At 41.9% G+C, this 24,123-nt stretch overlaps 1 protein-coding gene across 1 annotated transcript in view; it reads left to right on the forward strand.

Moving 5' to 3' along the window:
- The window catches only part of FRAS1 (Fraser extracellular matrix complex subunit 1), a gene marked incomplete at its 5' end in the record, with an annotated part of 282,197 nt that overhangs the window by 26,030 nt on the left and 232,044 nt on the right, over nucleotides 1-24,123 (forward strand). The window contains 4 exons of the mRNA XM_081333331.1: nucleotides 862-951; nucleotides 9,672-9,819; nucleotides 11,534-11,677; nucleotides 12,197-12,409. Of these exons, the coding sequence (XP_081189457.1) occupies nucleotides 862-951; nucleotides 9,672-9,819; nucleotides 11,534-11,677; nucleotides 12,197-12,409 (595 nt within the window). The remainder of the gene's footprint in view (nucleotides 1-861; nucleotides 952-9,671; nucleotides 9,820-11,533; nucleotides 11,678-12,196; nucleotides 12,410-24,123) is intronic.

Here is a 24,123-nt window from a genome sequence, read left to right on the forward strand (position 1 = left end):
AGTTAATCTATGAAGATGGGTATGGCAAAATGAGATCTTGTAAGGCTAAGACTCTAGTCCCTAACTCAGATTCTGTAGCATAACTTCCAAACTGCATAGCACAGCCAGAGAAGTGAGAGGTACAGACATTTTGTTTTTTAAAAAAAAATTAAATTAAAAAAAAATTGCTGTGCGGGTTACTGTTACTTCTAATTAGACCCGGATTCTTATCAGATCCATGCCAGATGTACACGCTGTAAGCAGATCTTGAACCTTTATGGAAGGTTCATGGTGAGGTTGTGTGAATCGAAGATTTAGTTGCTGTAAGTTTAGCACCCTACAGCAGGGGGTCCCCAACCCCCGGTCCGTGGGCCAGTACTGGGCCGCGGCATGCCAGCAACCGGTCCGCACAAACAAGCAAAGCCCCATCCACGGGATGCAGGTAGCACACAAAACCATGGCCTCTGCAGTCCATGGAAAAACGCTCTCCACGGAACTGGTCCCTGGTGCCCAAAAGGTTGGGGGCCTCTGCCCTACAGTATTTCATGGAAAGATATTGTCCTGTGCAAAAGAGGCAGAGAAGCAAACCGCAATCTCCAGCAAGATACAATTCAATTTGTGAAACTGGATTCTCCACTTCCTCCCATGAGTTGACCTAGTGGCATTTCAAGGAGAGTTTGTGTGCAGTCTTTATACAGCCACAATGATACTTATCTTTTTGGAAGGGAACTTCGTGATGGAATGAGGCTGATAAAACAGGCTTTTAAAGGCTGTGTTCCAGGGGGAAAAAAAATGGACCAGCTTCCCCATCTCTTCTCTCGGTATCATTAAAAAAAAAAGCTGATTCTAGGTATCTCGTTGTAATGCTCAATTTCTCTGCAGGGTGAAGAATTATTTCATGTACAAGGCAAGTGCTGCCCTGAATGCATTTCAAGAGGCGGTTCCTGTGTTTACAAAGAATATACCAAAGATGTAAGTAGCTTGCGGACTTAACACATGTAAGAGTTGCCAAGGTAGACGTTGGCTAGAAAAATATTCAGTAACATGGAAGCATGAAGTACATGTTGATCAGTGGACACCGACATCTTGCAAATGTAGACATTTCCACTACAAGGTTGTAGTTTGTGCAGAAGTAGGTATCTCCTCAACCTTCAAAGATTTTTGACTTTTATCAGCTCCAGTCAGCAAGTCCAAAGAAAATTTCAGGCTGAGTATTATGGAAATTTTAATATATCTTAAAGCATTGGATTAAGGGATTTTAATACAAGTCTAAAATACCTCCCATGGTCATTTATTGCATCTTTCGGTCCAAACCCGGACTATCCCACCTGATTGACTATTTATAGGTAGTCCTCGATGTACGACCACAATTGATCCCAAAATTTCCTTGGCTAAGCAAGACACCTGCTAAGTGAGTTTTACCCCATTTTACGACCTTTCTTGCCACAGTTGTTAAGTGAATCACTGTAGCTGCTAAGTGAGCAACACGGTTGTTAAGTGAATCTGGCTTTCCCCATTGACTTTGCTTGTCAGGAGGTCGCAAAAGGGGATCACGTGACCCCGGGACATTGCAACCGTCGTAAATATGAGTCAGTTGCCAAGCGTCTGAATTTTGATCGTGTGGACCATGGGGATGCTGCAACGATCATGAGTGTGAAAAGCAGTCATTTTTTTCCCAGTGTCGTTGTAATTTTGAACAGACACTAACCAAATGGTTGTAATTCAAGGACTAACTGTATTTAATCTTCTCCAAGGCACAGGCAGAGGTCTTAAAGAGATATTTGAAAAGTTTCCTCTCAATTGCTGGTTTGATTGAGTGGGCTTATGCTGCTTAATAATTTTTTTACAGGACTTCTCTTATCTCAGTTAATTTGCTACCTTATAATAGCTTGGAACCAATGAATAATGATGGTAGCGGCTGCATTTGTACAACTGAATGCCTACGAACGGTGCAGTCGATGCAGCCACACACAGGGAATCAATGTTGTCTAAATTATAACATTCCCCCCTACCATTCCTTTTCAACTTTTCACAGATGAGGGCAGCTTAGCTATCTGTCACTTGGATGTATGTTTTTAGAATCTGGAGATTTGCAGACAGATGCAATCGTAGGGCTATGCGCGCCAGTTTCACCCCTAAGTATGAACCCTCTGTTTTGTGGTGCAATGCTATTTTACAATCCTGTGCTAGCAGCCTGAAGCAGGCAGCTTCTGCTTCTCCAGGAGAGCAAGTAAATAATTTTAACTTGTGGGGCTTACTGGCCTGGGAGAGGCAAACTCACAAATCTACAAAGGTGATTAGTTTCATTCTGTGAAATCTGCTCTCTGCCACCCTGTATTCTGCTGAGTTTCACTTTCAGTTCTTTGCGAGGAGCCCAGAAAAAAAGAAAATATCTTTGAAGTGTAAATGATGCAGATTGAGTGGTCTGAAAATATTGAATTTCCTAACTTGATTGGGGCCTTGTTCTGTGTCCTTGGTTCACATGGTGATGCAAAAAAAAACCACAAAAGAAAAAAAATGAAAACTGCAAGCTGTGTGCACACAGCATACAGATAGTCCTTAACTTACAACAGTCAAAGTTACAATGGCATTGAAAAAAGTAACTTATGACCATTTTTCACACTTAGGACCTTTGCCGGGTCCCCATGGTCACATGATCAAAATTCAGATGCTTGGCAACTGACTCGTACTTATGACAGTTGCAGTATTTTGGGGCCATTTTGCGACCTCCTGACAAACAAAGTCAGTGGGGGAAGCCAGATTCACTTAGCAACCGTGTCGCTAACCTAAGAACTGCGGTGATTCACTGAGCAACCGTGGCCAGAAAAGTCGAAAAATGGGGTAACGCTCACTTAACAAATGTCTCCCTTTGCAGCAGAAAATTGGGAGTCAGTAGCGGTCGTAAATCGAGGACTGCCTGTAGGTAGCCAGGTGTGCCAAGTTGCCTTCTCATAAGAGGCTCTGCTTGTTTCAGATTAACCATGCTTGGCATTTTCTGTGGTTTAGTGTGTTGTGCAAATCCAACCTATTTAATTAGTTCACGGTTCAACTGCTCTGAAAAATAGAATGCAGAGTAACACAGTTGGAAGGGACCTTGGAGGCCTTCTAGTCCAACCCAATATCATTCCGGACAAATGGCTATCCAATCTCTTCTTAAAATTGCTAAGCACATTGATTTGTGCTTCTTAGATTGTAAGCCGCCCTGAGTCTTCGGAGAAGGGCGGGATATAAATGGGATTTTTTTTTAAAAAAATTAAATTTACTCAGGCTCAAAACTTAAGAGAAAATTTTTATAAAATGTTTTATAGATGGCATCTGGATCCCAAGAAGTTGTCTTAACATGTATCCTAATTTACAGTCTAAATGTTGGAGATGTGGTAGTTTATAAGCCACCTATTTTCACATGTGGTGGACTTGTAGAAATATAAAAGCTTTTTGGATGAAAATTTGGTGGAACATTCAAAAGATTTTTAAGAGAAAGATAAAGTTTTCTCCGCAATTGTTTTTATTGGGTATTGTTGTAGACTGTGATGTTAAAGAAACCAATTTGATGTTGAATATGACAACAGCAGCACGGTCACTGGTGGGACAATATTGGAAGAAGGATAGTTTGCCTACTATAGAAGAATGAGTGTTTAAAGTTTCGAATCTTGCAGAAATGTCTTAAGATTTCTGCTTACTTGAAAGATCATTCACAGGAAAGATATATCTCAGTTTGGAGGAGATGGATAGATTATATTCAGAACAAATATGGGACTAAAAAGTACCATTTAGCTTATGAGTAGATTTTAGTGGGATATTGTTATTGGTACTTTGTATGTAGTTATGTTAAAGGGGAGTTAAAGCACATTATGAATTTGGTTAATTGTATATTATGCATAATTTTATTTAGAATATGATTATTATAACTATAATCCTGTATTTAGCTCTGGGAAGTGGGGGGGGGAAGTGGGCAGGTTTGGGGTGGGATGGATTTGGGGATATATTGTAAAATTTTGTTTTTGTAAAACTCTTTAATAAAAAAAAATCCTCCAGTAGTGGAGCACCCCCAATTTCTAAAAGCAAGCCATTTTTCCCAGTCTTCCCTGTGACAGCCCCTCAAATATTGAAAGACTGCTGCCATGTCTCCACTAGTTCTTCTCTTAGTTAGACTAGACATACCCAGTTCTTACAACTATTCGTTGTGTGTTTTAGCCTCCCGTCCCTTAAATCATCATTGTCGCTCTTCTCTGCACTCTTTTCTAGAGTATCACTATCTTTTTTGTGTTGGGGTGACCAGAACTGTATATATAGTATTCCAAGTGTGGTCTTAGCATTGCAGTATAAAGTGGTACTAAAACTTCATGTGACCTTGATAGTATCCCTCTGTTGATGCGGCCTAGTTCTGCATTGAAAAATAGATCAGTGCCAAAGAAAGGTGAATGGCCCGTCGATGCTCATCGCTCCAAGACTGCCCTGGCCGAAGTATGTGGCTCTTTTAAGTTGCATAGATTGGACAACAACTTTATCCCAGCACTGATGATGTTACCTAGTTTGGTAGTGAAAGGTCTGCAAGGAAACAACAAGCTCAGGCAGCACCAAGGACTCCACAGTTCAGCCCTGAGCTACAAATATTCTGTTGTGTTGTTTCTTCCAATGTAGTCAGCCTCCACATCAGTAGCTGTCAATCATTGGCTGATTGTCCTTTAGGAGATAGAATGACTTCCCTAGAACAGGGTCCCCAGCCCCCAGTCCTTGGACCGGTACCGGGTCGTGGCATGCCAGCAACCGGTCCGTACAAACAAGCAAAACCCCATCCGTGGGATGCAGGCAACACACAAAACCACACACTCGCCAGTTTGTGGAAAAACCTTTCTCCACGGAACCGGTCCCTGGTGCCCAAAAGGTTGAGGACTTCTGCTCTAGAAGCTCTTACAAAAGTTTTTGAGTATTGCTGAAACAACAGGATGGGGTGTTGTTGTTTTTTGAGTTTCTGGTAGCCAGTGCTTGCCATCCTAATCTGTCCAAGTCCTGACAGATTGTGTTGTGCATGTTGCCATTCTTTGTAGATAGCCATGACCTTGCCTTTCGAAGAGGTTCCGACAGCTGTAAAAGGCCCCTCTCGAAGTCTTTGGGTTGACCTGGGAGCAGGAGAAGCTTAACGGATGGAGACACTCTGGAAATACAGCAATTTTCCTTGCGCTAGTTCAAACCTCACATTTGGCAGAAGGAAGCTAGCTTGTCAGTGCTGGGAATAATTGTGTGGTGTCTTTGAATGGGTCTGTGATGGCTCAGCCGTTAAAGAGCCTGAGCTTGTCAGCTGGAAAGCTGACAGCCCGGGTTGGAGTCCCGAGCACCGTGCAGTCGGTTGAGCTCCTGTTCTTGCCTCAGCTCCTGCAGTTCGAAGGCATGGAAATGCGAGTAGATAAATAGGTACCACTTCATTGGGCAGGTAACCACGTTCCATCCACCTCAGCATATAGCCAGGCTGGCCACCTGACCGCAGAAACATCTTTGGACCACACTGGTTCCCTCAGCTAAGAAACGGGGATGAGCCCAGCTCCCTCTGGAGTCGGACATGATGGATAGGGGAAGGGTTTGCCCTTACCTTTTACCTGTTCTTAGAGGAATTCTTTCAGGCCTCATGAAAGAGGCTCTTGCGTTGTCCTCCTTCAGTCAGGTGTCCACTGAATGTAGATGGCTTCCCATCCATCTTCATTCCTTCGGATCGGATCAGGCAGTAACTTCCAGTGGAAGAAACTGTGAAATTGTATCTATTTCAAGGAAGGAGGCCCATATCCATTAACTTGAGGAAACAAAGAGAGGGCTGCCTCTTCGGCCCTGTTTGGCTCACTCTTCTGCGTTCAGCAAAAGACCGCTCAGTAGTTGGCAGAGATTGTTTCTGGGTGTAAATGTGGAGCTATCGTGGTAGATATGCTTTGGTTAAATAAGGTTACTTGCCTACAGATTGAGTATACGGCTAGTCCTGGGATCAGAATTTCCATTGCTAAACAGGGCGGTTGTTAAGTGGCTTGTGCTGAGTTTTATGACTTTTTTTTGGCCCCGGTTGTTAAGCCAACCACTGTAGTTGTTAAGTGAATCGCACAGTCGTTAAGCAAATCCAGTTTCTCCCTTTGACTGTGCTTGTCAGAAGCTGGCTGGGAAGGTCAAAAAAAAGTGATCCCAGGAGCCTGGGATCCTGGGCCATTGTAAATACGTACTTGGGTTGCCGAGTGCCCAAATTTTAATCCCATAATCCCATGGAGATAATATGATGGTCATAACTACTAGGATTGTTCGTAATTCTTGTCAGTGCTGGTGTAACTTCAAATAGTCACTAAATGAATGGTTGTAAGTTGAGGACTGCCTCTAATTCCCTCCCTTTGAAACAGAAGCTAAGAGTGCTATTTCCTAGCTTTGATGTACTAATGCTGGGTTACATCCTGGTTGGATGGCAAAATTCTATGGAGATTCTCAGTCATCCAGGTCTTAGTTGTCCCAAAGATGCTTTTTTCAGGAGGCAACTGGACTTTCTTGTTTTTCTTTGAAGACTTCAAAGAAAGCAAAACCTAGGAGAACAAACCCATCAGGATTAGATTCAGCAGCCCATCTGCTTTTAGAAGCCAAAGGCCACTCTTTCGAAGACAGCAAAGTCCACATTTTGGACAGAGAGGTACACTGGTTTGAAAGCGTGGTCAAAATTGAACAGCCCTCCCTCAACAGGGGGGGGGGGTGGACGCAACTCCAAGTATCTTCAGTCTACAACAGGGCTTTTCAACTTTTTCACCCATTGTACCACTTTTAGGATATGGCAACATCTGAGTACCACCAGTCGCCTAGCAAGGTGTCAAAAACTTGATTAACAAAAAAAAAGAAAAGAAAAAAGGAAAAAAGTGATGAAGTACAGGTAGTCCTCGACTTACAACAGTTCACTTAGTGACTGTTTGAATTTACAATGGCACTGGAAAAAGTGCCCCCCAAGCCACAGCCTAGCAAGACATCTGCCTACCCGCCTGGCGGCGCTCTTCCTCCTGTCCGAGGTTTTCATTGTTGTGAGCATTTCTGTTGTGGATTGGCAGCGGGGGTGGGGTGGGGTGGTGTTTGGTTTTTATTCTCCCACCCCCCCGTTTGCTGGGTGGTTGCAGCAGGTTTTGGTCACTTCACATGACCCTGGGACACTGTGAGCGTCATAAATATGAATCTGTTCTGTACCAGCCTGCTACTGGCCCTGCAGAAAAGGCAGGGACAACCCCTTTTACAAGAAGGCAAGAGGCTGGAATTACGCCTGCCAAATTTATTACCACAAAAACAAACGGAACAAGACAAACCAAGAAACAGGAGCTTTAAGAAACAGGAACTATCCAAGCGGTTGCCTTCAGCAAACCAGCCCTCCCAGACATTCCCCTTATATAGAGTTCAGGGCGTGGCTTCTCTGTGCCTCCTTCCGAGGAGCCCCATTGCCTTCCTCTGTTTACTCCTAATTGACTGCCTCCTGCGTCGGGCGTCCTTGAACAGGGCCAGCTGTGGGTCATCTTCATCCACACTGTCAGGCTCACACAGCTGGGTCTCCGTGGTGACCAAGTGGGAGGGGCCTGGCTGAGGGCTCTCATCAGCAAGATCTTCAACCCCCTCAGCAAGGTCTTCAACACCCCCCTCCTCCTCTGAGTCGTCCGACCCAACTGCCGAACCCACAGGCTGACCCTGAATCACAACAGAATCAGTTGCCAAGCATCTGAATGTAAATCAGAAGCCCCTGGAGATGCTGCAACATTCCAGCTGATTGGCACTTCTTCTGGGCTCAGCAAAAGCGCCAGGATCAGTGCCAAGCTCCAGCTGGAGCCTGGCACTGATCCTGGTGCCTCTGCTGAACCCTGACAGCCCCGAAGAAGCGCTGATCCTGGTGCTTCCACTAAGCCCTGACAGCCCTGCAGCTCCAACCGTTTCTTGCTCAGGCTTGTGCGGTGCTGCCACTGGTTCAGCTCGTTCCCCTCCCCCGCTAACACTTTTCTAGGATGGTCGTGTACCACCTGCCAGGTGTCAATGTACCACAGGTGGTACCCGTACCACTGGTTGAAAAGCCTTGGTCTACCACACAGTCCTTTCAGCAGTTCCAAGAAGGCCCCACACCCATTTGCACCACTCAGGTGACCCTGAGGACACAGATAAACCTCCAAGTGGCCTCAGTGACTCTTTAAAAGGAGGCAAATGACCAGCCGTCTGCAAGGAGTATAAATCCTTCCATTCCCCACCATCCAGTCAGAGCTGAAGAAGCTTCTGGAATGAGAAGCGAAAGGTCTTCAAGGAGCAGGTCTTGGTGGAGCAGTGGGCTAATGCCTCCTTAAGTAACACCAGCTGCCTGCAATTAGTGCAGGTTCGCATCCCACCAGGCTCAAGGTTGACTCAGCCTTCCATCCTTCCCAGGTAGGTAAAATGAGGACCCAGATTGTTGGGGGCAATTAAGCTGACTTTGTAATAATGCCGCTTGGGGGGGGCGAAAGCCCTAATAAGCAGGCATATACATAGAATGAAGGCTATTGCTAAGCACATTGGTTTGTGCTTAAATTGTAAGCCGCCCTGAGTCTTCGGAGAAGAGCGGGATATAAATGGGAATAAAAAAAACAAAACAAAAAAAAAACAATGAAGTCCAGTTGCCTCCTGAAAAAGCATCTTTGGGATGTTGGATGGCCAAACTTTTGTGTTCGTATGATTTACTGCCCTTCCCGAAAGAGGAGGTTGGGAGTTTTGTGTTTTGTGAGGCATCGCCAGTTTCCAGTTATTTATCCCTGCTTAAGCCCCACTTAGCTCAGTGAAACTTACTCCCATTAAGGTATGTAATCGGTTGCACAACTGTCTCTCTAACCCAAAGCCCCATAATTATTCTTTCAACGGCTTTCAGGCCTTCTGAAAGTGGATGCTGTAAATTTGTTTACTCGTTGCAGTTCAACTGTTGAAAAAGAACTCTAAACAGAGAGCAAATGTAGCGTGATGGCTTCGGGAATAGGGCTTTTTTGTTTAAAAAAACCCTCCACACGTTATTTAAATAGTTTATCCGTCAAACTTCATAATAAAGGACCAAGCATGCTAAGGCATGCGTGCGTGCGTGCGCGAGTACAGACACACCCAATCCATAAAAGCAACAACATACAAATTTTTGAGATAGACTGTTGAAATGTGTAATTTCAGATCCAAAATCAGCCAGGACATTGGGCCAGCTGTCATCGCTCAGCCTGATCCACTTTGCAGGGTGGTTGTGAGGATCTTTTAAAAAAAAAGTTGAAAAAGTGAAGATATACGCTGCTTCTTGCTGCTCAGAAGACTGAATAATAGTTAATTGGATTGGAAAACTGCGATAGATAGATAGATAGATAGATAGATAGATAGATAGATAGATAGATAGATAGATAGAGATAGAGATAGAGATTAGATATAGATATAGATATAGATATAGATATAGACATAGACATAGACATAGACATAGATATACATATAGATATATAGATATAGATATAGATATAGATATAGATATAGATATAGATATAGACAGTGCTTTTTTTGTAAAAGGTGCCAGAACTCACACATGTCATACAACCCACCTTGCTTACCCTACAAGGTTCCATCCCAAAAAGGTGCCGGAACTCCGTTCTGAGCGTTCTATGAGGAAAAAAGCCCTGGATATAGATATATATCTCAACCCTTATTGTTTTCTCATGCAGAGTGGTGAAAAATGGAAAGAAGGCCTGTGCCGGGAATGCGAGTGTTTGGACTCTAAAGTAATCTGCTATTCTCGGTCTTGTCCAACCTGTCCCCCAGGAAGTGTGCCTGTTGCCATTCAAAGAGAGTGTTGCCCTCAATGCAAGCCAGGTATTTGCGAAACAATGGTTTGCTCTTCAGATGTCTAGTCTTAACTTGTTTATTCTCTTAACTCAGAAGAGGGTCTTTACGTTTAAAAGCATTTGGTTTTTAAAGCACAGGTGTCCCACCTGACAACTTTTAAGACCCGTGGACTTCAACTCCCAGAATTCCCCAGCCAAGAAAATTAAAGAGACGTATCCGTGAGGATCCCAGAGCTCAAGCTTGACTTCAGGGAGATATAATCCACTTCTTGGGATGGAATGGAAAGATGAAGGAGTGTGTGTGTGGGGGGGAATATTGACAGAGGCACTGTGGCTTCCCAGCGAGAAGGTAGCATATAGAATAGAATAGAGCTGGAGGGGACCTTGGAGGTCTTCTAGTCCAGCCCCCTGCTCAAGCAGGAGAACCCACACCATCTCAGACAGGTGAATGTCCAGTCTCTTCTTAAAAATCTCTGCTGATGGAGCGCCCACAATTTCTGGGGGTAAGCTACTCCAGTTGTTGAACTTCATTGTCAGGAAGTTTCTTCTTAATTCCAGAGAGGGGTCCAAGACAAGAGGCTGTATAGTCCTGAATTGGATGGTGGGGTGAGAAAAAGGTTCAGAGTAACCGCACCCTGAAATAGGGTACGTCTTTTAGTTTGGAAGGTTATAACTTTAGCCTGGCAAGATTCTGTCTGTTTAAGTGTAAGCAAATACAGAACTGGACTTGAGTGGATCTCCCTGTGTTATCACTGGGGCTTGGGCCTAACACTTCGTTTACTATGTTGTTTCTATAAGTAACGGGTCCTTTGTGCTCTCTGAGCTTGCTTGTTTTCTTGCAGACGTCGTGTTATCCAAACTAAGGAGCATCATCAGTGTACTGCTAGGACTAGCGTTGATGATGTTACCTAGTTTGGCTAATGAATCATCTGCAAGAAAACAAATCAAGTTCAGAGAGCACCAAGGACCCTTCATTTCAACCCTGAGCTACAAATTATTCTCCTTTATTGGTTCTGGAAATAAGCCTTACAGTAATTCTGGCAGGTGATAAGTCAGTTGACTGCAGCTGGAAGCTGAAGATCAAATCAGCTTACCTGCTACAAGTATGATCTGAGCAGAGGTAACCTTAATTTGAGAGCTCTCCAGTCCAATCTCACTTTTTGTGGTACGCTACAGAAAGCCTGCTTAAGACATGGACTACTTGTACTCAGCCCCTTCTAAGTGACAGTATGCTCAAGAACAGGGGTCTTCAAACGTGGCCCTTTTACGACTCACGGACTTCAACTCCCAGAATTCCTCAGCCAGGCATGTTGGCTGAGGAATTCTGGGAGTTGAAGTCCGTGAGTCGTAAAAGGGCCGAGTTTGAAGGCCCCCTGCTCAAGAACCTCTAACTGTATAGCTGTGGATTGTGCAAGTACAAGTAGTCCTCGCTTAACAACAGAACGGAACCGAACAGAATAGAACAGACTAGAGTAGAATTCATTATTGACCGAGTGTGATTGGACACAGAAGGAATTTGTCTCCGGTGCAGAAGCTCTCAGTGTACAAACAAGCGATAAATCATGATCATAATCATAAGACAATCATCATCAATTTCAACCGGGCTCTGACCTGGTAGAGAAGAGGTTTGCTTGTCTTCTTATTATTTTTTGCCATGTAGCAAAAAGCATCCTTCTACCTGAGCAGGTGAGTCCACCCTGCACTTCCTCACCCCAAATCAAGTTGTCTTGTTTTCATGACAGGCCACTGCCATCCTGATTGCTTGACCTGCAACCAAGCGTTTGATCACTGTGACGCCTGCCGAGACTCCACCAAGTTTCTGTTGAACGGGCGTTGCGTTGACAGCTGTGGGGCTGGCTTCTATCCAGATGCTGGCCTTTGCGTAGGTAAGATTAGCCTCCAGCTTGCTGTGTGATATTGAAGCTTTTGGCTTTGTAGATGATGCCCAGACATTTCAAAAGATGCCCGTGGCTTCCGAGTGTTAAAGTTGATAAAATTATTCTGAAGACTTGTGTCTTTATAAAATGCCCTTTTACTGCTGTCTTTTTCCTCTAATGGAGTTCCCCAAGGCAGGCAGTTCCAAACAATAAACATAGCAATACACAGAGAATATTAAAGCCCAGAATAAAATATTTAAAACAAACGGCATAATCGGGAAAGCGAATCCTCGCAAAAGTCTGATAGAATGGCAACAATAACGGATGGTCTAACTTCGGTTAAATCAAATCAATATTTATTGCGGTCATAGACCAGTGTGCTGTACCAATCTTCAATATACACTTGGGTTGTCAGCAATAAATTATCTTCTTCTTTTTTTTAACTGTTGCTAATACCTGGGGGTGGTTTGAAATCCCTGATCAGCAACTGCAAAGTTGCATCATGGATCCCAAAGATCTGACTCAGAGGAAATCAAATCCGACTCAGTTCTTTAACAATTTTGTTTTTGTTTTTGTTTTTTATTATTTCCTTCCCTGCTCGGGTAGCTTGTAAAGAGATGTGCTCGACTTGTACTAATAAATTTGGATGTACTTCATGCCAAGCTTTGCTGCATTTGAAGGATGCCCAGTGCGTGACGTCATGTGGGAAAGGGTTTTTCCCGGGACCTCTCCAGTGCACAGGTAAGAAATATCTTGTGTTAGGTAATCTGAACGCTACCCATCTCTGAACAGAAACAATGAGGTAAAAGAGAGGTTGAATAACAATGAATGAAATAGCAAGAAAAGATAATGCAAAAGTCCACATGCTTCCTTATTAAATTCTTAGCATAATACTCAATTTTGGAGCTTCTATATCTGGCTTGGCTTAAAGTGGTTAATAAAACCAGCCTATCCCACCTTTCCCTAAATTCTCTTTAGATAGAATAGAGTAGAGTAGAGTAGAGTAGAATAGAATAGAATAGAATAGAATAGAATAGAATAGAATAGAATAGAATAGAATAGAATAGAATAGAATAGAATAGAATAGAATAGAATGTAGAATTAATGCAATACTTTATCAGCCAAGTGTTAAAGGCACACAAGGAATTTGTCTCTGGTGCATAAGCTCTCATGCACATGCAAAACAATAAAGTACCGTATTTTCCGGCGTATATGACGACTGGGCGTATAAGACGACCCCCTACATTTCCTGTTAAATTATAGGGTTTGGGCTATACTCGCCATATAAGACTACCCCTCTTCCAACGCACACCAAATAAAAATTAAAAAACATCAGATTTGATTTTAATATGGTAATTTTAATTCAAATGCTTATGACATGCAGGTACTTAGTAGGAAAACTGTCACTTATAAACATAAGGCTGTTTGTCATCAAACATGTAAACATAAAACAGTGCAAGTGGATTAAACTTTAATAATAATAATAATAATAATAATAATAATAATAATAATAATAATAATAATAATAAGAAGAAGAAGAAGAAGAAGAAGAAGAAGAAGTTGGAAGGGACCTTGGAGGTCATCTAGTCCAACCCCCTGCTAAGGCAGGAAACCCTATACCATTTCAGACAAATGGCTGTCCAGTCTCTTCTTAAAAACTTCCAGTGTTGGAGCATTCACCACTTCTGGAGGCAGGTTGTTCCACTGGTTAATTGTTCTAACTGTCAGGAAATTTCTCCTTAGTTCTAGGTTGCTTCTCTCCTTGACTAGTTTCCATCCGTTGCTTCTTGTCCTGCTTTCAGGTGCTTTGGAGAATAGCTTGACTCCCTCTTCTTTGTGGCAGCCCCTTAGATATTGGAATACTGCTATCATGTCACCCCTCACCCTTCTCTTCGTTAAACTACACATACCCAATTCCAGCAACCGTTTCCTATTTTCCTAATTCACTTTTTCACTTTTCCTAATTCACTCTAAAGCTTTCCCTGCACAGAGCCTTATGTAACACCAGCTGCCTGTAATTAGTGCAGGTTCTCACCCCACCAGGCTCAAGGTTGAGTCAGCCTTCCATCCTTCCGAGGTAGGTAAAATGAGGACCCAGATTGTTGGGAGCAATAAGCTGACTTTGTAATAATGCTGCTTGTGGGGGGGTGAAAGCTCTAATAGGCAGGCATATACATAGAATGAAGGCTATTGCTAAGCACATTGATTTGTGCTTTAAATTGTAAGCTGCCCTGAGTCTTCAGAGAAGGGTGGGATATAAATGGGATTAAAAAAAAGACCAAATGGGAGATCCACTCCAGGTTTTCCAGCCAGCCCGCCCAGTTCCTGAGTCAAATGTGTCCTTAGAGCTAAGCTGCTGCTCTGCTACGCATTCCCCACCTGCCTTTCAAATTGCTCTTGCATTCCCCACCTGCCTACAGCTGCTCTTCAACTTTAGAAGGAAAGAAGCCCAGACCCCAGCCTGTAAAAAATCACAGACTGCAGCTTCTACTCCAATTGGTCCCGCTTTCCCTGCGCAGACTAAATGGAAGATCCGCTCCAGGTTTTCCAGCCAGCCCTGTCCCTAAATTTTCAGCACCGGACCCCTGACTTTTGAGAAGATTTTCATGGGTTAAAAAGTAGTCTTATACGCCGGAATCTACGGTAATAATAATAATAATATCAAAACAATAATAATCATAGTAACGATACCAATAAGTGAAGGTAGTGGAACAAGTGAGAAGGACAAAAGTAATGCAGCCATACTACGTGGGTAAATATACTGTTCAACAGAGTGATGACACAAGCATAAGACCTTTCTGTGGGTCTCGTTGTTTTGGCATGCAATGCCCTGTAGCATTCTTTTCATCCTGAGGGGATGAAAAGAAAATTAATTAGTTAATTTAGATGGGGGAAAAAAGTTAATTAGTACCAAACTGATTTCCATTAAGGGAAAGAACCTTTTGAAAGCCCGGATCGAGTCAGCGCTAGCCTCTTTTAAAATTATTCCAAAGCTATCCAGTGCTACTAAAAACCAGCCATGAGAAAAAGAGAGTGTGGGTGGGTAGGTGTCAAGAGACCCCACCATTCATCATTTCGTTTAACACCAGCCGTTTTATCAGCCGTGCTAAAAAGATTAGATTTGGTCTCCTTGCATTTGAACAGTGGACTCACCGTGGCCTTTCGCTGGGCTGGCCCGAATTCTTTTGGCTTGAGTTTGCAAAAGCTTGAGCAGAGATAACTCACTTTCACTGGAGGCTTCTGGCATCCTAGGAATTTCAAATGGGTTTTGGCAAGGGCTGAGGGGAGAAGGGGTAAGATAAAGAAGCCGTGGTTTATGCCTGGAGACAACAGGAGTGGAGACAGAAAACAGTGAAAGCTCATGTCAATTTTTTTTTATAATCCCATTTATATCCCGCCCTTCTCCAAAGACTCAGGGCGGCTTGCAATTTAAAGCACAAACCAATGTGCTTAGCAATAGCCTTCATTCTATGTATATGCCTGCTTATTAGGGCTTTCGCCCCCCCCCCCCCCAGTGGCATTATTACAAAGTCAGCTTAATTGCCCCCAACAGTCTGGGTCCTCATTTTACCTGCCTCGGAAGGATGGAAGGCTGGGTCAACTTTGAGCCTGGTGGGACTCGAACCTGCACTAATTGCAGGCAGCTGGTGTTACTTAAGGAGGCATTAGCCCACTGCTCCACCAAGGCTCAAGTTTAGATTGGCTCATTTTTAATATTGTGCTCAATACTGTCCCATGTTTGTCAATTCCTTTCTTTAATAATAATTTTATTAAACGCTGCAGTTACAGGGATAAAAAAGTAATACAAACTAACCAAATGAATAAAAAAAATAGAAAAGCCAAAAAGGAACAAGAAAAAAGCAAGAAAAATAGAAGAGAAAGAAAAAAATATGAATATATTTAAAAAAAAGAATATAAAGAAATGATTTCCTCCTTCATCACAAGTATAAATAATTTTAGTAATTTAACACCTTCTTCTAAAATGCAACAAATAATCGCTTCTTCCTATATCCCATCTACAAATAAATCCTTAAGGCCTCATTATTGTTCAGTCCTGATGCCAAAAATCCATTAAGAACTTGTAACTCTTTTAATCTTGATCAAATAAAACAACTTCATATTCCTTTCACTTTTAACAATCTTGATCTTTAATCCTTCAAATATCCTAGGAGTTGATTTTTTAAAAATTTTTCCTTTGTTCCTTATCAAAAATTTTTTTTCCAAGAACTTTTAACAAGTGTCCTTTTTAAATCTAATAAAGGAAAGTTATCCATATCAATCTCTTAGTTTGTTATTTCTATATCCCTTTAAATTACTAAGACATCAGCCAGCTTCATATGTATATCCAGTGAAGAACTTTTTCTTAAGCCTGTCATTTTTAAAATCCCTTTCAGATCAGCACCAGTGGTCTGATAAAACCTGATTCCCTCTTCCATAACATATTTTAAAAATAGTCTATCTATAATGGCAACCACTCTTAAAATTAATTTCTGGGTCCATTGTTTACAACTATGCTTCAAATATCCTCAGTGTTAAAATATTTTGCTCCATTCTGCATAAGTAAGTCAAATTCATGCATCTTTTAATTGTAATCTTCCATTCCTTCTGATTCCCTCTGCGGTCCAAAAAAAAATTAAAAATTAAAAACAAAAGCATTTTCCCCACATGGAAGATTCTTATAATTAATTTCAACCCTTATTTCAAATCAGTCCATTTGTAACTTTCCAGAATCAATCCTCAAGTCATCCCTTTGTTGTTTGTTAAAAAAATAATAAACCTTAAACTTCTTCTATTAAGGACTGAAGGAAACTCACCTGGTGCTCTCCAAAACTTGTCAATCCAGATTCCCAAATAGCTAAAAGAAAACTGTTAGCAAGCAATTGGCAAATGTGGTTAGAAAGATGGCTATTGCTTTTCAGAGCTCTAAACCAGAGGTCCCTGACCATTTGGGCACCAGGGACCAGTTACATGGAGAGAGGTTTTTCTGCGGACCGGAGGGGGTGTGGTTTTGTGTGCTGCCTGCATCCTGTGGATGTGGCTTTCCTTGTTTGTGCAGACCGGGGTTTGGGGACCCTTGCTCTAAACCCACCAGGGACCATTGGTCAAGAGTGGAAATCTGGCAGCTACCCCCCCTCTTTTTCATCTTGCCATTAGAGTAAGGGGTGAGGGGAAGTGTTGCTTTTGAATGGATTAGTTAGAGAAACGAAACCTCTCCAGTTCTACGGAAGCTTGCTGAGATTTGGCAGTCTGGAAAACTTTCAAGGATTTTCTAGTAGGTGTGAAGAAGATGGCAGACGGTTCCCATAACAAAGAGAATTTGTTTATGTGAGTTACGTGGACATCTGGGGGGGTGTTAGCTGGGAAAGTCATTGTTATATGCTATGGACTGATGCGTTGGGATTTTAAGAGTTAGTTTTACCTCGCCATAACCGTGCCACGTATTCAGTAAACAGTAAGCTTTTCAGAAATGAAAATAATCCTGGACTTTTATTCGGATACTGGAGCTGGAGGTTGACACCACTGTCTTGTGATCTCCTTGTGAGGAGCAACTGTCTGGATCACTCGTGAGTGATCTCAAGTCCCTGCTTGTCCAAAGATGAATTATAAAGAGCTGATTACTCTTCGTTATCTTGTGGCGTAGTGGAGCCATCTTCAGTTCACCATTTCTTGCCCAGAAATCCCCATACTTGGTCACTTCCAGCGAGTGGTTCTTAGCTACCCTAAATTCAGTTCCATTGTGTTCAGAGGGTTTTTCCACCCATGAAGGGCATTAGGAAAGGCAGCCATAATTCTCAAACCCTTGGATCACCTTGCAATACAAAAACTAAAACTCAACAGCTTCAACCGCAAGTGTGTTAAAATGGTTGCCCTTACTGTGAAAACTCACCAGTGGAAATGGCATCACAGAAAGGAGAGCCATACGCCTCCGAAATAGCCACAAGCATTTCGTTGTAATGCTAAATTTTGCAATATTGTGATAGTCTGCAGGAGGAAAAGATAGATTTCTGCCTGATTTTTCTGGATTGGCCCAAGTTTGCCAGAAGGTGTTTGTTAAGGGTTCAAGCTTTTTTCCTTTTTTTTTCTTTGCTTTTGAGTCACTGTTGACTCTTGGTGGCAACCAGGACTAGTCTCTGCAGCACTCTTCCAAGATTTTGGAAGTGGCTTGCCGTTGCATCTTTCCTAGGCTTCAGCAAGAGTGACTGGCCCAAGGTCACCCACCTGGCTTTGCATCTAAAGCAGAACTAGAACTCAGCATCTCTTGTTTTCTAGCCTGATGCTTTAAAGCGTTATACCAAACTGGCTCTCCCATTCTGTTTTTAATAATATGAAATTGCAAGTACAGGTAGTCCTCGACGTACGACCACAGTTGAGCCTACAATTTCCGTTGCTAAGCAAGACAGCTGCTCAGTGAATCTTGCCCCACTTTACGACCTGTCTTGGCCCCATTGTTGAGTGAATCGCTGCAGTTGGTAACTTAGTAACATGGTTGTTAAATGAATCTGGCTTCCCTGTTGACTTTGCTTGTCGGAAGGTCGTAAAATGGGATCACATGACCCCAGGACACTGCAGCCGTGATAAAGATGAGTCAGTTGCCAAGCGTCTGAATTGTAATCAAGCGACCGTGGGGATGCTGCGATGGTCATGCGAAAAACGGTCATAAGTCACTTTTTTCAGTGCTCTTGTAGCTTCGAATGGTTGCTAAATGAAAGGTGGTAAGAGCAGCAAAGATGATCAGGGGACTGGAGGCTAAAACATATAAGGAATGGTTGCTGGAATCGGGGATGTCTAGTTTAATGAAGAGAAGGACGAGGGGGGACATGATAGCAGTCTTCCAATATCTCAGGGGTTGCCACAAAGAAGAGGGAGTCAAGCTATTCTCCAAAGCGCCCGAAGGCAGGAGAAGAAGCAACGGATGGAAACTGACCAAGGAGAGAAGCAGCCTAGAACTAAGGAGAAACTTCCTGACAGTGAGAACAATTAGTCAGTGGAACAATTTGCCTCCAGAAGTTGTGAATGCTCCAACACTGGAAGTTTTTAAGAAGAGACTGGACAGCTATTTATCTGAAATGGTCTAGGGATTTCTGCCTGAGCAGGGGGTTGGACTAGAAGACCTCTAAGATCCCTTCCAAATCTATCCTATCCTATCCTATCCTATCCTATCCTATCCTATCCTATCCTATCCTATCCTATCCTATCCTATCCTATCCTATCCCATTGTCAAGAATTACCTGTAAAAAAAAGCAGGTGACCTGCATGTAGTTTGGACTTCTGCAATTCTGTGCTGAATAATTCGCTTGCTTCCCTCTGGATTTACAAGTTCTACACTTCTACCTAAACATTTTCAGGTCCATTACCAAATGTTCACTGCAGGAAGAATGAGAAGCGGGCTGTCCATCTGCCAGATCAGTTCCCTTTAGTGTCTCCTTAAAGACTATAATCAGGCGTAGAGGCCGTTAAGGCTGGCTGATTGAGAAGTTACGATTCACAGAGATTCGAGCATCTTTAGGACAGCTGTCGAGCCAAACGGGCCAGGCTTTTCCAGGAATCTCCTTTTCGTTTGGGAAGCTTCCCTTTTAGGAAACATTTTGCTGCCTTTGAAACCGTCACGTCAAGTATCCGCAGCGCTTAGGAAATGAGAACAGCGATTCCATCTGCCGCTTCTGTGGCACTTTGCACGATGCACGAATTAACCTTCAGGATGCAAAGCCAGAGACCAGATGCCAGTTTGGCACTTGCGCGCCAAACTAAAGTAACCTGAAGGGAAATGAAGAACAGGAATAGCATAGGATAGGATAGGATAGGATAGGATAGGATAGGATAGGATAGGATAGGATAGGATAGGATAGGATAGGATAGGATAGGATAGAATTAGAGAATTATTAGGAATAGAATAGAGTAAGAATAATTAGGAATAGAATAGAAAGAATAATTAGGAATAGAATAGAGTAAGAATTATTAGGAATAGAATAGAATGAGAATAATTAGGAATAGAATAGAACAGAACAAAACAACAGAATAGAAAAGAATAAGAATTATTGGGAATAGAATAAGAATTATTGGGAATAGAATAAGAATTATTGGGAATAGCATAGAATAGACTAGAATAGAATTAGAGAATTATTAGGAATAGAATAAGAATTATTGGGAATAGCATAGAATAGACTAGAATAGAATTAGAGAATTATTAGGAATAGAATAAGAATTATTGGGAATAGCATAGAATAGACTAGAATAGAATTAGAGAATTATTAGGAATAGAATAGAGTAAGAATAATTAGGAATAGAATAGAATGAGAATAATTAGGAATAGAATAGAGTAAGAATTATTAGGAATAGAATAGAATGAGAATAATTAGGAATAGAATAGAATGAGAATAATTAGGAATAGAATAGAATAGAACAGAACAACAGAACAGAATAGAATAAGAATTCTTATGAATAGAATAGAATAAGAATTCTTATGAATAGAATAAGAATTATTGGGAATAGAATAAGAATTATTAGGAATAGCATAGCATAGCATAGCATAGAATAGAATACAATAGAATAGAGTAAGAATAATTAGGAATAGAATAGAGTAAGAATAATTAGGAATAGAATAGAATGAGAATAATTAGGAATAGAATGGAATAGAACAGAACAGAACAACAGAACAGAATAGAATAGAATAAGAATTATTGGGAATAGAATAGAATAAGAATTATTGGGAATAGAATAGAATAAGAATTATTAGAAATAGAATAGAATAGAATAGAATAGAATAGAATAGAGGAGAGGAGAGGAGAGGAGAGAGGAGAGGAGAGGAGAGGAGAGGAGAGGAGAGGAGAGGAGAGGAGAGGAGAGGAGAGGAGAGGAGAGGAGAGAAGAGAAGACTTTATTGCCCAAGTGTGATAGGCCCAGAAGGAATTTGTCTCTGTTCATAAGCTCTTGGTGTTCATGCAAAACAGTGAATTAATCATAATATCAAAATAATCATAATAATTATATCAATAAGAGAAGACAGTGGAACAGATAAGCAGGATAATAGTAGTACGGCCCTACTACATGGGTAAATACTCTTAGACGTAAGACAATGCCTGGGGTATTTATGTGCCTAGCTGAGTGATGACACAATGGAATAAACTGTCTCCATGTCTAGTTCTTCTGTCATGCAGTGCCCTGTAACAAGAGTACCGAGGAGAGGAATTGGAAAGGTTTATGTCCATGTTGTGAGGGGTCTGTAGTTCATATATGTATAGTTCAGTATGCATATATTAAAAAGAAGGGCTCTTTGATGAGGTGGCAAGTAGTCCTCGACTTAACTTACAGTCGGTTGCTTAGCAACTGCTCAAAGTAATGAGGGACCTCCCCAGTGTTACTTATGACCTGGTCTCAAAGTTCTAATGGCCGACACACTTCTCCTGTAGTCACATGAGTGCACGTTGGGCACCTGGCAAACAACCTCCATTTATGACCATTTGCAGCATCCTCCTATTTTACAACAGTTTCACCAAAATCAGGAAGTTACGTCTGGATTTCGGCAGAAGCGGTTCACGGAGAACCATTGGTTCGCTTAACCCCCGCTTAACAAAAAAAATGGTTGTCAAATCAGGTCGGTCACATGGGTGACCCAGTTTACGACTGTCGTGCCATACACGATGGGCAGGCTCCATTGCGGTCGTAAGTCGAGGACTACCTGTACACTCGTCCATAGGCCTTGGGTTCCGTTGTTGTCTTTTACGTTTCTTCTTCTTACTCCTCTTTGACATGTAGCCGGTGATTCCCTCCAGTCATCTGGAAAACAGCTACGGCTTTCATTTTATTACCGATTTTATAGCTCCCTGCATCCCTATTTGTATGCGTGGGAATTTTTCCTCTCATCTTTTCTCTGGGGAGTTCCAGCAGCTGGCTGAATTCTGCTTGGTTGCCCTTTCCATCACAGCGACAAAAAGCCAACAACAAAGCACTGAGTTTCGGAAAGGACTCCTAACTCACACGTTCCCCTTTCTCTATTCCAAGTTCTGCTCTATGACTTGAGGCCCAAACAGCAAAGAAGCAGATCAAACTTAACGGTTAAGTACCGCCCGGTCCTTTTGATGTTGCGTGAAAACAAAAGATAATTGACCCAGCACCCACGTACTTTTTAAGAAGGCTGCAATTCTGGGAAATAATTATTAATTATTATCCAACAAAGAGACATCTCTACCACATTTCCGAACCCGGCCTGGAAACAGAAAGAGATATTGCAGGCAACCTGTTTTCCACATGAATATGTACAAGGTGTGGTGGTAATTTACCACTTTGCCATTACCTTCGGTTTCTGTTAAAATGTACCTGCACTTTGCTGCTAGAAAAGATATTCAAATAAATTGCTTAAAATAATAACGATGCAAAAAATCGTCCAATCAAACTCAAGCATCAAATTTGCAGTCAAACTTTTTCCTTCCTTCCTTCCTTCCTTCCTTCCTTCCTTCCTTCCTTCCTTCCTTCCTTCCTTCCTTCCTTCCTTCCCTCCCTCCCTCCCTCCCTCCCTCCCTCCTGTAGGCATAGCCTAAACCTAAGTCATAGATAAATATATATATATTCAGGAACCAAACTCAGTTCCCATTCTTTCAGCAAAAGTCTTCTGGTCAGCTCTTATCTTTTTACAATTCAGCAGTTTAATTAAATGAGTGAAAGAATAATTCCATAACGGCTACAGTTAACCTGTTGAGAATCAAAAACTCAAGTCAGCTTATTCCAAAATGGTCTCACAGCTTTTCACCCGTATTCTTCCCTCTCTTGATTTAGAATATTTTTCAAAGAAACATTTTACCCCTCCCAAGTTGTTTTATTGGCAACTTTTCGAGGGCCAAGGGCATGAACCTAACATTTTATGCATGGCCTCCGGTCTCAATTGCTAGTACACAGAATAGTTGCCTGTCTGTCTGTCTGTCTGTCTATCTATCATCACTTATATCAACCAACCAACCAGCCCGCCCGCCCTCCAACCAACCATATAGCACAATAACGTTTTGAAATGTATCTTTTAAAAAAATAATAATAATAAGGTATTTATAGGTAGCTGGGGGCATTGAAGGGCTATGTTATGTGACCAAATGGTTAGATGCAATGTTTTAATTTCTTTCTCTGAATTGTTTTTGGAGAGGCTGTTGCTTCTTTCTTTTACTGCTGAGTGTATCTGGGCAACTCCAGAGGATGACTCGCAGAATCCCTTTCAATGGATGCATGTCTGGTCCAGGAGTTACATCTTAAAGATCTTTGTGGGATGGGAGGAATAGAGACTCCGGGGTTCCTGCTCTTCAGACTGAGATAGATAGATAGATAGATAGATAGATAGATAGATAGATAGATAGATGGATTAGATGATAGATGATGGATGGATGGATAGATAGATTAGATGATAAGTGATGGATGGATAGCTGGATGGATGGATGGATGGATGGATGGATAAAGAGATGTTAGATGATGGATGGATAGATTGGTAGATAGATATATTAGATGATAGATGATGGATGGATAGGTAGATAGATTAGATGATAGTTAGATGTATGTTAGATGATGGATGGATAGATGGATAGATAGATGATGGATGGATAGGTAGATTAGATTAGATGATGGATGGATAGATGGATGGATGGATAGATAGATGATGGATAGATAGGTAGATAGATGATGGATGGATGGATAGATAGGTAGATGATGGATGGATAGGTGGATAGATTAGATGATGGATGGATGGATGGATGGATAGATAGATGATGGATAGATAGGTAGATGATGGATGGATGGATAGATAGGTAGATTAGATGATAAATGATGGATGGATAGCTAGATGGATGGATGGATGGATGGATGGATAAAGAGATGTTAGATGATGGATGGATAGATTGGTAGATAGATAGATTAGATGATAGATAGATGTATGTTAGATGATGCATGGATAGATGGATAGATAGATGATGGATGGATAGGTAGATAGATTAGATGATGGATGGATGGATGGATAGATAGATGATGGATAGATAGGTAGATAGATGATGGATGGATGGATAGATAGGTAGATGATGGATGGATAGGTGGATAGGCAGACAGACAGATAGACAGACAGACAGACAGACAGACAGACTACTGAGGCTTGGATTGAACCGGTAGATTGACAAAGAGAAGCGGAAAGGAAAAAGCCTGAGTTACAATTAGGTTTCCTCTTGTAAAGAAGATTCTTTTTTCCATGACCTGAAGCCACTTTGTGGCGTTGCTTAACCTGTTTCTCTCTCCTTCCCTCCACCTCTTCCTGTGTTCCCCACAGGCTTTCTTCTAAAATGAAGGTGATCGTGCAAACCAATTTGCTATGCTTCTTTCTTCCTTGACAGATATTTCTTTCAGAGAACTGTGAATTAATTTAAAAAAAAAGCAAAACTGGAGATTTGTAGGGAACATTAACCACTCAACTGTTATTCATGAAGTCCATGGGT

The sequence above is a fragment of the Vipera berus genome (assembly GCF_964194415.1).
Source record: "Vipera berus genome assembly, chromosome: 7".
NCBI lineage: Eukaryota > Metazoa > Chordata > Lepidosauria > Squamata > Viperidae > Vipera > Vipera berus.